The sequence below is a fragment of the Lithobates pipiens genome, unplaced genomic scaffold (assembly GCF_037356315.1).
Source record: "Lithobates pipiens isolate NorthernLeopardFrog02 unplaced genomic scaffold, aLitPip1_a1.2 Scaffold_3, whole genome shotgun sequence".
Classification (NCBI taxonomy): Eukaryota; Metazoa; Chordata; class Amphibia; order Anura; family Ranidae; genus Lithobates; species Lithobates pipiens.
Window position 1 is genome coordinate 147,746,949 of NW_027507790.1, and position 17,936 is coordinate 147,764,884.

The 17,936-nt window shown below is 43.1% G+C and overlaps 2 protein-coding genes and 1 long non-coding RNA gene across 3 annotated transcripts in view; all 3 read right to left on the reverse strand.

The window, feature by feature from the left end:
• The window catches only part of RFESD (Rieske Fe-S domain containing), a 278,054-nt gene that overhangs the window by 90,351 nt on the left and 169,767 nt on the right, over positions 1-17,936 (reverse strand). The gene's annotated exons all lie outside the window — the stretch shown is intronic.
• LOC143940711 (uncharacterized) lies at positions 4,103-14,787 on the reverse strand. The gene is made up of 2 exons (XR_013263910.1): positions 13,227-14,787; positions 4,103-5,596 (listed from the first exon to the last, which is right to left on the reverse strand). It is a non-coding gene; the product is annotated as an uncharacterized LOC143940711 (long non-coding RNA).
• ARSK (arylsulfatase family member K) overlaps positions 15,554-17,936 on the reverse strand; it is a 145,465-nt gene continuing 143,082 nt past the window's right edge. Inside the window, exon 8 of the mRNA XM_077462371.1 lies at positions 15,554-17,437. Coding sequence (XP_077318497.1) covers positions 17,154-17,437 — 284 coding nt within the window. The 3' untranslated portion in view covers positions 15,554-17,153. The remainder of the gene's footprint in view (positions 17,438-17,936) is intronic.

Here is a 17,936-nt window from a genome sequence, read left to right on the forward strand (position 1 = left end):
TTTTGTTTGTGTTGTCATGGAAATCTGCTTTGTATCGATCAATGTACAACCATAAAATGTGTGTATTCAGTTCTTAATTTTGTAAAGTTAATAGAAACAATCCCATATTGTAAATAATGACATACTACTTTGTTAAATACCTAAATTTACAATATAAGGAAAGTAGACATGACTTGCAGCTGTGCAGGTCAGTGCAACAGTATGAAGATACTTTTAAAATAACCATATAATATTGGGATTAAATGGATTTACGAACCAATGTTTAATTTTCAAAGTTGCCCTGCAGAATTGATGCATAGAAGCTGATTGTCTATGGACAACAAATAATTTTCTTGTTAGCATATTTTTCATACACAAGTCCCTCAAGCATCTATACAGTTATATACTGGGTCATTTGGGCTTACTGTAGGTGGTCTGATAGTTAAATCTGACCTCTAATGAAAATGAAGGGTCATTTTTAGTGACAGATCCTTACACTAGTAAGGTTCATAAGGTGGGGGGAGGTGTTGTACCAATGGCCAGGAAGCATGCTGGATAATTGCATTTCTGAGCATCTGGTGTTTTGGGGATCTTGGGATTCTCTACTAGGAAGCTGGTAAAACGTACAAGCACCTGGTGGTCCTAATATTTGAAATAAATGCAACTTCAGTCATTTTCTTTGTTTGCAAGGTGCAAGGAGATGGGACTCACTACAGAAGACACACAATACAAACATTTTCCAGCACACTTACTAAGTAATTAGCTGGAAAAGAAAAAAAAATTACACTGTTTTAACAGTTTACACAAAAAAAAATGGTTTTAAGCCTCATGCACACGAGACGCAGTTAAACGCGCGTTCAGATGCAGTTGGACAGTTTTTTCAACTGCACCTGAACTCATTCAATGTTATCCTATGTGTCCATGCACACAGTCTCGTTTTTTTCCGTTTATATGCAGTTGCGTTTAATCTCGTTTTTCCAGAAGCAAAAAAATGCGTTCAGAAACAAAAATTTCTGCGTTTCAGACGCAAAACGCGGCAAAACGCGGTAAAACGCGGCAAAACGCCGCTACCGCGTTTAGCCGCGTTTGCGTTTATATGCGTTTTTAAAGGTGACCTTTTTTTTTACATTAAAAATCTCAAAAATGATTGCAAATGATGAAAAACCATTAGAAAAATATTTTAAACAATTGCAATTGCAAGTGGACAATCCACAACTTGTGGCAAGTGACGTGGCAAGTGGACAATCCACAACTTGTGGCAAGTGACATGGCAGGTGGCAAGTGATGTGGCAAGTGGACAATCCACAACTTGTGGCAAGTGACGTGGCAGGTGAAGTGGCAAGTGACGTGGAAAGTGGACAATAGACAACTTGTGGCAGGTGACGTGGCAAGTGACCTGGCAGGTGACGCGGCAAGTGACTTGGCAGGTGACATGGCAAGTGGAAAATCAACAACATGTGGCAGGTGACTGGCATGTGACGTGGCAAGTGGACAATAGACAACTTGTGGCAGGTGACGTGGCAAGTGACCTGGCAGGTGACGCGGCAAGTGACTTGGCAGGTGACGTGGCAAGTGGAAAATCAACAACTTGTGGCAGGTGACTGGCATGTGACGTGGCAAGTGGACAATCCATAACTTGTGGCAGGTGACGTGGCAAGTGACGTGGCAAGTGACGTGGCAAGTGGACAATCCACTTGTGGCAGGGGACGTGGCAAGTGACGTGGCAAGTGGACAATCCACTTGTGGAAGGTGATGTGGCAAGTGACGTGGCGAGTGGACAATCCACAACTTGTGTCAGGTGACGTGGCAAGTGGACAATCCACAACTTGTGGCAGGTGACGTGGCAAGTGATGTGGCAGGTGATGTGGCAAGTAACGCGGCAAGTAGACAATCCACAACTTGTGGCAGGTGATGTGGCTGGTGACGTGGCAAGTGGACAATCCACAGCTTGTGGCAGGTGGCATGGCAGATGACGTGGAATGTGGACAATCCACATCTCGTGGCAAGTGACGTGGCAGGTGATGTGGCAAATGACGTGGCAAGTGGACAATCCACAATTTGTGGCAGGTGACGTGGCAGGTGATGTGGCAAGTGGACAATCCACAACTTGTGGCAGGTGATGTGGCAAGTGATGTGGCAGGTGATGTGACAAGTGGACAATCCACATCTTGTGGCAAGTGACGTGGCAGCTGACGTGGCAAGTGACGTGGCAGGTGACGTGGCAAGTGACATGGCAAGTGGACAATCCACATCTCGTGGCAAGTGACGTGGCAGGTGATGTGGCAAGTGACGTGGCAAGTGGACAATCCACAACTTGTGGCAGGTGACGTGGCAGGTGATGTGGCAAGTGACGTGGCAGCTGACGTGGCAAGTGGACAATCCAAAACTTGTGGCAGGTGACGTGGCAGGTGACGTGGCAGGTGACGTGGCAAGTGATGTGGCAAGTGGACAATCCACAGCTTGTGGCAAGTGACGTGGCAAGTGGACAATCCACAACTTGTGGCAGGTGACGTGGCAGGTGACGTGGCAAGTGAACAATCCACAACTTGTGGCAGGTGACGTGGCAAGTGACGTGGCAGGTGAAGTGGCAAGTGACGCGGCAAGTAGACAATCCACAACTTGTGGCAGGTGATGTGGCAAGTGACGTGGCAGGTGATGTGGCAAGTCACGTGGCAAGTGGACAATCCACAACTTGTGGCAGGTGATGTGGCTGGTGACGTGTCAAGTGGACAATCCACAGCTTGTGGCAGGTGGCATGGCAGATGACGTGGAAAGTGGACAATCCACATCTCGTGGCAAGTGACGTGGCAGCTGACGTGGCAAGTGACGTGGCAAGTGGACAATCCAAAATTTGTGGCAGGTGACGTGGCAAGTGATGTGGCAGGTGACGTGGCAAGTGGACAATCCACAGCTTGTGGCAAGTGACGTGGCAAGTGGACAATCCACAACTTGTGGCAGGTGACGTGGCAGGTGACGTGGCAAGTGAACAATCCACAACTTGTGGCAGGTGACGTGGCAAGTGACGTGGCAGGTGATGTGGCAAGTGACGCGGCAAGTAGACAATCCACAACTTGTGGCAGGTGATGTGGCTGGTGACATGGCAAGTGGACAATCCACAGCTTGTGGCAGGTGGCATGGCAGATGACGTGGAAAGTGGACAATCCACATCTCGTGGAAAGTGACGTGGCAGGTGATGTGGCAAGTGACGTGGCAAGTGGACAATCCACAATTTGTGGCAGGTGACGTGGCAGGTGATGTGGCAAGTGGACAATCCCCAACTTGTGGCAAGTGACGTGGCAAGTGGACAATCCACAACTTGTGGCAGGTGCCGTGGCAAGTGACACGGCAAATGCAAGTGTACAACTGCTCTCTATGCTGCTGCTGCTCACTCTGATCAAAATAGCAGAAATAGTTAAAAAAAATGCTTTGAGAGCTTGGGGAGGGTCTACATGATGTTATCTTTATAAACGCGTCTAAACGCAAACGCGTCTAAACGCGTCTAAACGCGTCTAAACGCGACATGCAAACGCGGCAAAACGCGCGTTTCTAAACGCGCGTTTCAGCTTTTTTTTAACAGAGGTTTCATCTGCGTCTCGTGTGCATGAGGCCTTAGGTGCACACACATGTGGAAATAGACAAATATATGTGGAAACCACACTGTTTCACTTAAAGCGTAACTCCACGTTTGTTGAGAAAAAAACATTCCCCCCAGGGTGACCTATGTACATTGCAAGGATTTTAATACACGTTGTTGCAGATTCCTACCTTTTGTCTGAAGAAATCACTGTTTGTTTCTCTATGCCCATGTGAGAAAGTGAGTTTATGGCAGTGGTTTCATAATTATCAATCAGCTGTGGCAGCTGCAGGACACTAATGAGGAAAGCTACTGGACCTGCACCCCTTTAGACATGCTCCAGTTGGGAGTATATTGGCAAAAATGACATTTTAGTTCAAGGGGATGCCAGAAATATGACTTGTATCTTAGTGCAAACTTCTGGGAAAATCAGTGAGACAATCAAACAAGCAGGAAATTATGGTTCTGGGGGACGTACTGTACACATTCTATGTAGAGAACACCTCCAGGTAGCCATATTGCATTTTCAGAAAATTTCAGAGCTGCAAATTAGAAAGGTAATTTTTAATAACATTCAATCACAACATGATTTCTGTCACAATTGTATACACTATATTGTTTTTTCTTTATTTGCATTTTTTTCCCCCCACAAAAGTGGAGTCACCCTTTAAGCGCTCCATGAAGTGTAGTTTCTAACTCTGTCAGGAGCACCTAGCTCTCCTGCTCCTCATTCCAGCATCCTGGATTTGGCTATGGCATTCTCCCTGTCTGTGTCCACCTGCAAGGTGATGAATGTGGTCAGTCTCTGGGTGGAAACCAAACCTGTTATAAGCCAGCCAAACCTTCAGTCTCATGCTTGTGATAGAGTGTGTTTACATGTAATACCTAAACAAGCTGCCTGTTTGTCTGCCCTACTCTGCTAGATTGGATTTCCCTGTGTGAGACATCAGACTGAATAATGACTATTCTCTGAACTCTGCCTGCATTTTAGATGGACTGTCATTTAACCACTCTGCCTATCTGCCAACCACAAGTACCTGTTTGCTTTGCTCAGTTTGAGCCTGCCCTGGCATGGTAGCCAGGCACAATAGCATTGTCTGGGGGGCAATCAAGTAATGGTAGGTCTGCTTGCCTTATAGGTGAAGAACACAGAAGCCAGCTGTAGTGTCTGACCACCTGCATTTGGGGTAAGAGTGACACTCTAACCTAAGATTAATCCCACGTGCTAACACCTAAGAAACCTCTGACTTCACAGGCACGATTTACTTATATGGCCAGGAATCCTCAGCCATGTAGGTAATGCAGCATGGATAGTGGTGACATCACTGGCCAAATAAGGCCATTGGCCATAAGCATAAATATAAAATTTACTACATTAGCACAGTTAGAATGGATATATCAGGGCTGGGTGTTATAATTACTATGGCACTGATACAAAAACCTAAAATAATACACGTATAGAAGAGAAAGTCACAGCAGTGACTGATGCATTAGAGACACCAATAAAGCTGGAGGCAGAACCCTAACAGATCCCAGCATAAATGGCAGATGATTAAGTTATGCCGATTTTGAAACCCCTGGACAGTGTGGTCCAAGTTAACCTCTTGTGTACATTGACTAGAAGTATATGTTGTAGAGTGTCAGGCACATCAGTTGGATTCATGGCCTTAGCATATTGTCAGTAATAAAACAAATCCTCTCTGTGATCAGCAAGCTCTTACCATAGTGCAGATTATATAATTAATTTCAATGCAATATAGAGCTGACCACATGACAATTTCTGGACTCACTAGTCAGATTACATGGCTATTAAGATTGCCATGTTTCACAATACAAGAGCACAAAGTTATAAGGCTGGCACCATGGGGAGGTAAGTCCAAGGATTATGGCAGATGGCAGAAAAGCAGGCCCGCTGGAAGGTCAGTGTAGGTGGTATTCAAAAAGCATATATCACTATAATTACAAGAATGTATCATCAGAAGACAAGGAATCTCCATCTCAGACATTTTTCCCAGGGTCACAAAAGGGAGTCTTGAGGAATGCCTGCAGAAAAAAAGGAAGAAAAGGGGGAAGGCAGGAGAACCCTTATGGTATAGTAAGGCTTATGATAAAAAAACATTTTTGCTATAGACAAGTCAAAAGAAGTGGAATTTGTAACATCTGGTGAGGTTGCAGGTTACCATAAGGAAATGGTACACACAACCCTTACTCTGCACTTGCAAAAATGTAAGTGCCCGTTCACACTACCGCGACTTGTCAGGCGACTTAGCCGCCTGACAAGTCGCGCTCCGTTCTGTACTATGGAACCATTCTAATAGGAGCGACTCAAGTCGCTCCGACTTAGAAAAAGGTTCCTGTACTATTTTTGGGGCGACTTCAGGCGACTTGCATTGACTTCTATACAGAAGTCATTTTGCACGTCGCCGCTGAAGTCGTGTGCAGGTCGCGTCTGTGAGTCGCGCTGCAAGTCACGTCGCTCCTGTGTGAACGGGCACTAACTCTCCACACATATTCTCAGATGTTCTCAGGATGCCTAATCCTAGTTCCCCTTTGGAAAATGAGGCTAGGTAGAGTTCCGAAAATCCCTGGGTAGTGGTTTTAGCAGAGGTGCCTATAGATGAAAAAGTATACTATGACTGAAACTACTGGATGTTGGCAAGGAAAGTCCAGAAAGTGGGTCCTCCTCCATAAAATAATTATTATTTTGTGATAGACTGTCACTTCAGATACAAGGTGTGACATAAATTCTACAACGGGTAAAAAGTGTAAAAGAAAAAAAATAGAAAAAAGGAAACAAAATGTTGAGTAGCTTTTTATCAATCAAATATATTAGAGAATTTCAATAACCAGTAAAGTGTAGAATGTACTAAAAATAAAGTATTAGATGAACTACTATAATAAACAATATATAAAATAAAATTTTCATGAAATAACACATTGCATTCAAACTATGTGATGGTTATCATAAGCAATATGAAACTTAAGATATGTTGGTATTGCGCTGCCCCTATATTAAATAACCCTCCGAGGGTGATAAGTATAATGCCTAGTTACATAAATCAAGTAGTGTAATATAAATATATATATATAAATGTCTACTGAATAATATCAAAAAGTGCTACATTAAATAAAATAAAATAAACACACCACAGAGGTGATAGAATCCAAATAAATGAAAATCAAGTGAACAAAGGTAAGTAACTAAAAACAGTCTCTTAAAAAATTACAAAAAAAAAAAAAAAAGTAAACGCACTACAGAGTCAATTGAAAACCTCCACGGAAACACAACTGCTTCAATTGAGTGCAAAGCCAAAAAACTGTGAATTGATCATAAAGTCCCAAGTGCGTCTTATAAATGTGCAAATAAGTAAACACTCTCCAGAGGTGATATAAGTGAACCACCCTAATAATAAACAAATGATATACAAGAAAATAAGAAAGAGTATACCTAGACCAAAAAGAGGGTACCCTCTCCTGATCACATGGAAATAAACTTTAGAATTAAACAAAAAATATATATAGTAGTAAACGCACTACAGAGCCGGCTGTAACATACGTTATATCAGAATGAATCCGGCCTCTATAGATTAAATATACATATTGAAATCCATCAAAAAGAAAAAAATAAAAAGATATAAATATTCAAGTCCATAAATAAACAACAGTCTCCTTTAAGTGCAAGTGCTTTGTGCAAACTTGTGCAAATTCAACTGAGGTGCGGATCTCCCAGTGCTTAATCCCGCTGTGATCACACTTTAGTGGGCAGTGGCCCCTTACCTATAGCAAGGAGGGATTCGCATAGAGGTATATAGATTTCTTTATATGTCTTCTCTCCTGGTAAATTCGGTCACCTTCTCCTTTAAATTGTATTCTTATTGCTCTGTAGGACCCAATAGATTAATAGAGAGGGAATACCATAGTGTAGTATTTCACAAATAGCATTTATTAAAAAATTTCATACACAGGGTACTCACACATTAATAGATAGAAAAAAGCCTTTTTCTAGTAATCAGCAGAAAGTGCATCCACAGTCAGCTTCCTTCCCGTCCCTACGCGTGACATCACATCACGTGACTTCATCAGGGGATACTACACTATGGTATTCCCTCTCTATTAATCTATTGGGTCCTACGGAGCAATAAGAATACAATTTAAAGGAGAAGGTGACCGAATTTACCAGGAGAGAAGACATATAAAGAAATCTATATACCTTTATGCAAATCCCTCCTTGCTATAGGTAAGGGGCCACTGCCCACTAAACTGTGATCACAACGGGATTAAGCACTGGGAGATCCACACCTCAGTTGAATTTGCACAAGTTTGCACAAAGCACTTGCACTTAAAGGAGACTGTTGTTTATTTATGGACTTGAATATTTATATCTTTTTCTTTTTGATGGATTTCAATATGTATATTTAATCTATAGAGGCCGGATTCATTCTGATATAACGTATGTTACAGCCGGCTCTGTAGTGCATTTACTACTATATATATTTTTTGTTTAATTTTAAAGTTTATTTCCATGTGATCAGGAGAGGGTACCCTCTTTTTGGTCTAGGTATACTCTTTCTTATTTTCTTGTATATCATTTGTTTATTATTAGGGTGGTTCACTTATATCACCTCTGGAGAGTGTTTACTTATTTGCACTTTTATAAGACGCACTTGGCACTTTATGATCAATTCACTGTTTTTTGGCTTTGCACTCAATTGAAGCAGTTGTGTTTCTGTGGAGGTTTTCAATTGACTCTGTAGTGCGTTTACTTTTTTTTTTTGTAATTTTTTAAGAGACTGTTTTTAGTTACTTACCTTTGTTCACTTGATTTTCATTTATTTGGATTCTATCACCTCTGTGGTGTGTTTATTTTATTTTATTTAATGTAGCACTTTGCACTTTTTGATATTATTCAGTAGACATTTATATATATATATATATTTTTATATTAAACTATTAATTTATGTAACTAGGCATTATACTTATCACCCTTGGAGCGTTATTTAATTTAGGGGCAACGCAATACCAACATATCTTAAGTTTCATATTAAGTGGATACGGTGTGATCCATTCCGGTAGTAGCAGCAGCCCTTGACATTTGATAGATCACCAGTGGTAGCGCAGGAATAAAACACTATCATTTTATCATAAGCAATAATTTCAATAATATTAGAGTCTCTGTTGTGTTACTAGAGTAAAGTCTTATTGTAATGCTGCATGGTATAATCATATTGTATGCAAATCTTTATAATGGAATACAAGAGAAAAAGGCATATGTTGTGCCATACATATTATCATTAGTGACTGGTAGGCTGGATCTTATTATTAATCACAAACCCAGCTTACTACTTACTACTAATAATACTGTTTGTGGCACAATATATTCCTTTTCCTCCTGTGTTTTATCATAACAATATGCAATATCAAAATACCACGCAGCATTAATATAAGAAACTACCTTAATAACACTACAGAAGATTGAATAGTATTCAAATTATTGCTTTTGATAACCATCTCAGTGTTTAGATGCAATGTGTTATAAAATGTGAATTATATTTTATGTATTGTGTATTATGGTATTCCACTTGATACTTTGAAGTTGATTTACTAAAAGCAAATAGATTGTTCATTTTATAACATTTGTATCATGTGTTTTGTTTTGTTTTTCTGGATTTTTGGTTGATATTCTGTCTCTATCATTTAAAATACACCTACAGAATGATAACAATTATAGATCCTTAATTTCTTTGTAAGTGGGCAAACTTACAAATCCTGCAGGGGATCAAATCATTATTTTCGCTACTGTATACATAAGGTGGTGCCAGTCATCTCTATAATCTATGTTTGTGTAGTATTGTGTATGTTTATAACATGTGTGAATATTTGATGAAGGACCAATTTTAAGAGGCCAAATGTAACCATAAAAGGTGTTGTTGTTATATTGATTATCAACATTTTATAATAAATTCTTAGAACATCATGTTGCTGAACTGGTATAATTAGCACTATAAACATTAGTATTTTCTCATACTCTGTGCTTTCTTTTCTCAGAGAATAGGTGTAGGTACTCACCCCCCCTCCATGAGGCATTGGAAGACTGACAGGCACTAAGCATGATTCCCAGAGCCTCAGGAATGGTAGAAGTTGTAGTTCAACAACAGTTGGAGGCAGAGGCGTAGCTTGAAGCTTGTGGGCCCCGATGCAAAAGTTGACCTGGGCCCCCCCACTACCACCCACCACTAACTCGGTGTGTGCAGATACACCCACCACATGCCAAGATATTCAAAGTGGCTTAAAAATTTTGAGTTCCCAGAGTTCCTCCTTACATTAGAGGACAGGGATCACCCCTGAAGAATCAGAAGACAGAGATCACCCAGGAGAATCGGAGGACAGAGATCACTGCTGGAGAATCAGAGGACAGGGGACCCTGGCAGGTCATTTGGCAGAGCTCCTTTACTATTCCAGCACTGTAAACAGCTCCTCTCCCCCCCCACCCCCCCCCCCCCCACAATACACATGGCTGAAATCACATTCCTTTACACACAGTCTATCAGCCTTTACAGCAGGGGTGCCCAACCAGTGGCCTGCGGAGCTCTCTGATGTGGCCCGCAACCTCCTGCTCTGGAATGGTGGGTTGGCAGGCCCAAATTGTGGGTTGCTGACCCGCCATCCCAGAGCATCAGTGTTTTTAACCACTTCAGATCCGCGCTATTGCCAAATGACGGCATTAGCGCGGACCTACATTTCCGGGACTACGTCTATTGACGTCGTCCCGGTTACGAGCGGCCTGCGCGCCCCCTGAGGGGCGCACGCGGCGCGCTCTGTGATCGGCGAGTCCGTGAGACTCGCCTGATCACCGATCCGTGTAAGGGGTCGATCCCGACCCCTTATCACGTGATCAGCTGTCAGCCAATGACAGCTGATCATGTGATAAAACGGAGCCGGTAATCGGCTATTATTCCTCCTCGCGCTGACAGCGCGAGGAGAAAAAAAAAAAGCCGATCGCCGGCGGCCGTGTTCGGGACATCAGTCCCGATCACGGCCAGCAATTCAAGCGGACACCTGCCCCCTGCCAGTGCCCACCTGCCACCCGCAGTGCCATCCTGAAATAAAGTAAGTGCCCCCCTGTCAGTGCCACCCAGCAGTGCCCATAGTGCCCACAGTGCCACCCAGCAGTGCCCACAGTGCCACCCAGCAGTGCCCACAGTGCCACCCACAGTGCCACCCACAGTGCCACCCACAGTGCCACCCAAAATCTGCCTCAAAGGTGCTGCACCCCAGTGCCGCCCATCAGTGCCCAGCAGTGCCGCCCATCAGTGCCACCTATCAGAGCCACCTATCAGTGCCACCTATCAGTGCCCATCAGTCCCATCTATCTGTGGTACCTATCAGTGCCCATCCGTGCCACCCATCCGTGCCACTTATCCGTGCCACCCATCCGTGCCATCTTATCTGTGCCCATCTTTGCCCATCAGTGCCGCCTTATCTGTGCCCATCGGTGCCGCCTTATCTGTGCCTATTAGTGCCGCCTTAACTATGCCTATCAGTGCCCACCAGTGCAGCCTATCAGTGCCCACCAATGCAGCCCATCAGTGCCCACCAATGCAGCCTATCAGTGCCGCCTAATCAGCGCACTTCAATGAAGGAGAAAAATGACCCGTTTGCAAAATTTTATAACAAACTATTAAAACATGATTTTTTTTTTTTTTTTTTTGCATCTTTTTTTGTTTGTTTAGCAAAAAATAAAACTCCGAGCTGTAACTAAATACCCCCAAAAGAAAGCTCTATTTGTGGGAAAAAAATGATAAAAATTTCATTTGGGTACAGTGTTGTATGACCGCGTAATTGTCACTCAAAGTGCATCAGCGCTGAAAGCTGAAAATTGGTCTGGGACTGAGGGGGGTTTAAGTGCCCAGTAAGCAAGTGGTTAATGAAGCTGGCGGTAGAGAAAGCAAGTAGCTACAGAGCTGCATAAACCAATGCTTCCTGTATAGCACTGCCTCCTGTCGCAGGCGGAGTGATACCAAATGCACTCTGCCTGGGACAGCAACAGCCGGCGATACCTGAATGGAAGATTGTTATTAAAGGTACGTTTATTTTGGTCTTATGATTGATATGCTGACTTTTGTACAATGTTGACTGTATACCTTGTATGTGGATTCTGTATTATAATGAAGTTCAATAAAGCACTCCTGATTGTAAAAAAAAGGTACGTTTATTACTAAAATCACAGTGTATATATTGGCATATCTCTTCTGCAGTGGTTACTGGGCTGCTTTCAAACTGATCTGCAGGTGCAGCACAGAACACCTGTGGGTTACTTGCACTGAGCCATAAACTTCTGTTATCACCTGTGGGTTTGGTGCACTTTCAGAAAGTGCACCAAACCTGCAGAATATAATAGAAGTCTAAAGCAAAGTGCAGCTAACCCGCAGGAGAGCCACAGGTGTACTGAACTGCACCTGCAGTGCAGGTAAACCACAGCGCGACAGTGTGAAAGCAGCATTAGGCCCCTTTGGTATGAATGGTCTGACCCAATCGAACCCTGCATTCACCTCTATTGAGTAACAGATGTAAACGCACTTGTGGCTGTATACACCCTCCTACCTCCAATTCGATCCACTAAAAAAACAGAAAGGGGATCCGTACCATTCCATCATGGCAGATCAGATCTGAGGGCCCACAAAGTAGAGCAAGCCATGTCATATATATGTGCATATGCAGGGTGGACATGGACCTGTCATCCGCCCGCTCCACTCATTATGGCCTGCGACTGGTTACTAAATCGCTTAAGTGGCCCTCGCTCTTTAAAAGGTTGGGCACCCCTGCTTTACAAGGTGTATATTCCTTTCATGTTGCCATTCTGACCTATGAAATCCCCTGGTCGGAACAGCAGTGTAGTTGCAGTAGGCAAATGCACCCTATGTAAATCATGGCTGACTTGCTGTGTTGTAAAATAATGTGATTTCAGCCCTGCAGAGGAGCAGTATAGAGTGCTGTACTGGGAAAGAAGCTCAGCAGTGGGCATAGCATTCACGGTGGAGGGGGTGGTCAGGGGGCTTTGGGGGGAGGGAGTTATATCTGTGGGGGCAAAGCCATGTGACGTGACATCTGGAGCCTGCGGCCCCTCAGGGGGTGTTAAGGGATTTGTTTTAGCAATTTCTAGGTGTTGGGGGAAGGGCACCTCCTGGGGGTGCATGGCTTTTCCCCAGTTGTCAGGGAATTGGGGTAAGCGGACATTCTGGGTGAGGGGGGGGTACAGAGAATCCCAGCTAGTGATTAGAAGACACTGAGCGGTGTCTTACTTCACCAGTGACATCGGTCCTATCATGGCTACAGGACGGCACTCTCCTCCTCTTAACTCGCTGAGCTTGGTTACCATTCCATGTTGACAGCACAGACACTTGCCCATCCTGGGCTGTTCTCACCCCATGCTCCTATCCATTCAGGAAATGGCTCACAGCTTATCCCCAGCCAATGAGAACAGAGGGGCGTGGACTGTGGAAGTCAAAGTGGAAGCCCAGTACTGGAGCATGGCTGTGGGGCCCTAGGGCAGGTCGAGGCTGGACTTTGTGGAGACTATAATATGACAGGGAGGCTGCAGGGGCCTCTTGGAGCTAGGGGCAGGATTGTAACCCCTTATGCTACGCCCATGGTTGGAGGGCCAAAGTTTGCCTACCACTGCTTTAGACTGTACACAGGCTTCAGAAGAAGACATCCAAGAGTTCCTTCATGTCCACGTGGTAAACCTTCAGCATGCCCTAGAAAACCCAAAATATTCTCAATTAGGCAATAAGTGGCTTCTGCATCAAAGTCAGAGCTCTGACCAGCATTCTTATGCCCCCTGCCCCATTCTATGTGCTTTACCTCTGCTTTTTTTATTAGCATGCAAAAATAACCAATGCAGTTATCGGAATAATTAATATGGGCACCAAAAGCGGTAGTAAAGTCTCTTTTAAAATATAAAATAGCACTGCATACTATGGTAGTACATTATGACAGACTTACCTACAAATGCAGCCCTATAGGGATGAGCTGTCCGGGCTCTCTCCAGTCTCCGGCAATTCTATCTTCACTCAGTCCTCATTTCGGGTTTTGCATCTCTGGCCGCTTAATTGGCCGTGCCAAGGTGAAGTCACTCCCACGCATGCGCACAGGATGTCACATTACCATGGGAGGTAGATCAGGCCGTAAATGAGGTATAAGCTGCGCATGTGTGGCTCAGATCACATTACCCACTGACAGGCAGGTGGAGGGGGGACACGTATGACAGAAGAGACCTCTAGGGTCTCTTCTGTTATAAAAATTCTGCCTCTTAACAGATTTGGACAATTCTGATTTTACTACCACTTTAAGGAGGAATGATGAACAGAGAGATTTAGTTCCAACTGATGGACAATTGGGAGATATGCATCTCATCACTCTCCCCTTTGCAACGTGGTAACCTGCTGCCTGCCACTCGTAATGGATAGTTCACTCCAAAACCATTTATTCCCTGTAGAGCCAAATGCAGCAGACCCATAAATTACAATGATTGGTTAGCCAGTAAATCCCTACTGAAAACATTAATTACACTGGATTTTACATATTTGTTTACATTAAATTATTGATCATAAATCAAAATAAATTTTAATTCTGTCAAAAAACAAGTATTCTCTTAACATCATGTGTGAGATCAAAGCACAGTGCATTTTCAGCACTGAAATCCCAAACAGCTTTGCCTGCTGGACTACAGAACTCCACCTGTCTTTCACAGAAAAATACTTGCTGCCTTGTTTCCCAAGAGGCTGGCCATTTGACACATCCTCTGAAGCAAGTACAAGATGGAAGCTATTGGCTACTAGCTCTTGAACTTCCTTTTTCTAGTCCCGTCATACGTGTTGTACGTTACCGCGTTCCTGATGGTCAGATTTTTGTATGATCGTGTGTACGCAAGACAGATTCAGCGGAATACCATCGGAAAAACCTTCAGAGTTTATTCTGACGGGAAAACTGGTCATGTGTATAAGGCATTATTCTTCCACTGACACTAACAATGGAGCACTATTTCCACCACTGACACTGGGGCACTATTCCTTCCCCTAATACCAAAGATGGGACACTCTTTACTACCAGTGACTTCAGGACATTTTCTACTCCCACTACCCACAGTCAGGCCCCCCTAAAGTTTGAAAAAAAAAATAAACTGGCCCTTGGTTAAGAAAGTTTGGAGACCCCCGCTTTAGAGACATGCTCTAGAGCAGGGGTCTCCAAACCTTCTAAAGAAAAGGCCAGTTTACTTTCCTTCAGCCTTTGGGGGGGCAGACTGTGCCCAGTGGGAGTAAACAAGGCCTGATTTTTAGTATTAGAAGGAGAAATAATTGGTGTCGGTGGGAGGAATAATGCCTCATTGTTGTCAGTGGCAGGAATAATGCTTCAAGGGCCAGATAAAGAGTGGAAGGAATTATGCGCCATCGTTGGTGTCAGTGAAAGGCATACTGCCCCATTGTTGTCAGTGGCAGGAATAATGCTTCAAGGGCCAGATAAAGATAAGCAAAGGGCCACATCCAGTGACCACTGCTCTAGAGAGTAAGAGGTAGATTTAAGGGGTAAATATGGCTAATACCTAGACATACACTTTAAGCTCTATCCCCTCTGAAAAGAACACCAAGCCCCACGATAAAGCACAATAAAGCAGTATATCAATCTGCTATATATGGGTATGACAACCAATCTCATAATTGCACTTTATGCATGGTTCACATCTTTTTGCTTATTTGCACATTTTTGCTGATTTTCACGTTATTTAATTGTCATTTGCACTAATTCATATTTGTTTACATCATATCAATTATTAATTTAAGAATGTTATCATTGAGTCAGCTATTTTCAAATTGGGCACTTTGCTTTTTTTTCACATGTGGGCTTTTTTTCCACATTTATATTGGATGATTACAGATTTTAGGTATATATATATATATATATATATATATATATATATATATATATATATATATATTTTTTTTTTTTTGTTAATGTTGTTTTTTTTTCGCATTTATTTGTTATTTATCCTTTATGGTTTATTGATTTTTAGTTGTATGAATACTATTGAGGATTTATATATTTTTATGAGAACACTTCTTTTATTATGAGAGTCTATTTATACTGATTACTGAGGTTTTATTGATTATTGAGGTTTATTATTTATTATTTTTTATTGAGCACTATTGAGTCAATTTAGCTATCTAGAGAGTCTATTGACAGTGAGTTTGAGGTCTGTAAGAGTGTGTATTGTTGGTTTTTTCCTTGCTTCCTCACAACTGTGTGATTGAAGGGGAAGAAGAGTATTGTTCATTGATTAGTGGAGGCTGTTACTATTTGATTGCTGTCTACATTATCTATGAGATATCAAGCCCCGGATGATTTTTTTTTATTCCTGTGGAGCTACTTTTCTCATAGTACCTTCAGAGTACTATTTATATACCGTATATACTCGAGTATAAGCCGAGATTTTCAGCCTCTTTTTTGAGGCTGAAAGTGCCCCCCTCGGCTTATACTCGAGTCATCGCCGTCTGCCTGCCCGATCAGCGTGTCGAGCAGACAGACGGCGGCCATTCTACTATTCAAAAGCCTGTCTGTGATAGGCGGAACACTCAATTTCCCAGCAGTCAGTGGTCCGCCTATCACGGACATCCGCTCATCCTCATACTACGGACGAGGATGAGAGGATGTCCGTGATAGGCGGAACACAGCCTGCTGGGAAATTGAGTGTTCTGCCTATCACAGACGGAGGCGCGGCTTTTGAACAGTGGAATGGCCGCCGAGGAGCCGACCCTGTCTGTCAGACGAGAAGAGCGGCGATCCTGGCATGGCAGAAGCACACAGGCTCGGGACGCAGGCGGGACGCAGGCTCGGGACGCAGGCGGGACGCAGGCTCGGGACACAGGTAGGCTGGACACACAAGGCTGCACACACAGGGATGGACGGACACACAGGGATGGACGGACACACAGGGATGGACACACAGGGATGGATGGACACACAGGGATGGACGGACACACAGGGATGGACGGACACACAGGGATGGACAGGCATGTCTCACCCTCGGCTTATACACGAGTCAATAAGTTTCCCAGTTTTTTTGTGGTAAATTGGGGGCCTCGGCTTATATTCGGGTCGGCCTATACTCGAGTATATACGGTAGTTATATTTATATGTATTGTTAGATTAGAGATTGGTAAGCGCCACATTCATATCCATAAATAGTAGCTTGTTGTTTTGGTGTGGGAACACCCTGATGTTGGCAGCTGCCTGTTGATTTTTTCTCCTATTGGTTTGCGCATTGATCTCCCCTTATTTACAGTATATCAATCTGCTGTTGTGAAAATCAAGGATGGAAAAAAATAAAAATAAAGGAAGGTGATACAATCATCTAAGGGCTTTACAATTTTGGTGAGGCCATTTCTCATCACTTTTCTGTGCAGTGATTTTGTGTGCTTTATACACATAGAAACGGTAGGTGCATGCTAGCCAACTACATCTTACTTAAGAAGCGACATGGTTAATGCTAATATAATTAGATCTAGGAATACTTTCCCTGCACAGCGGAAGCTTTTATGTGATCTGATCATAGATGAATATTCCCACTTTCTAGCCATTTATCAATGGCCAGTTCACAAGCTTTTGGTCTCTTGTTCCAATCAATATGCCACCTCAAGTTAGAGATGACATTTGTATAATTCTGTCCAAGGCTCGCTCTCCATTTGATAAACTCTTCCTTATTATACTGATGCACATTGTAAGATATTTTCTTGTAGTCTATAATGGACCGAAGTTTCTTCTCTATGGACAGGACAATCTCAGGATACAAAGCAACCACATTTCTAAGCTCATCTGGATCAGCTGATAAATCTGCAAGACATAATAATATCATTAAATCATGAGAATTTTTTACATCAATTATGTAGTTATTACTGTGAACAGTTATTTTACAAATACAGCAAAAATCTTTATCTTCCTTTAACCTCCCTGGCGGTAATCCCGAGTCTGGCTCGGGCTGGAATTTCAGTACCACGAGCGGTAACCCTGAGCCAGACTCGATACAGGGAGACTTACTTACCTTGTCCCCTGGATCCAGCGATGTCCCCCCTGCTGCGTGTGCGAGCTCCTCCGCTCGATTCACACAGTGCCCGAGTGCCGCCGAGCTCCATTACCTGCGACGTTACGACGCACGGGAGCAGAGATCGACGCCAAATTCAAAAAAGTTAAAATACACAATACACATACAGTACTGTAATCTTACAGATTACAGTACTGTATAAAAAAAATGCATGTACTTTTATATTATAAATACAGTTTTTTTCTGCCTGGAATTTGGAGATTGTCCATAGCAACCAAAAAGTGTCCCTTT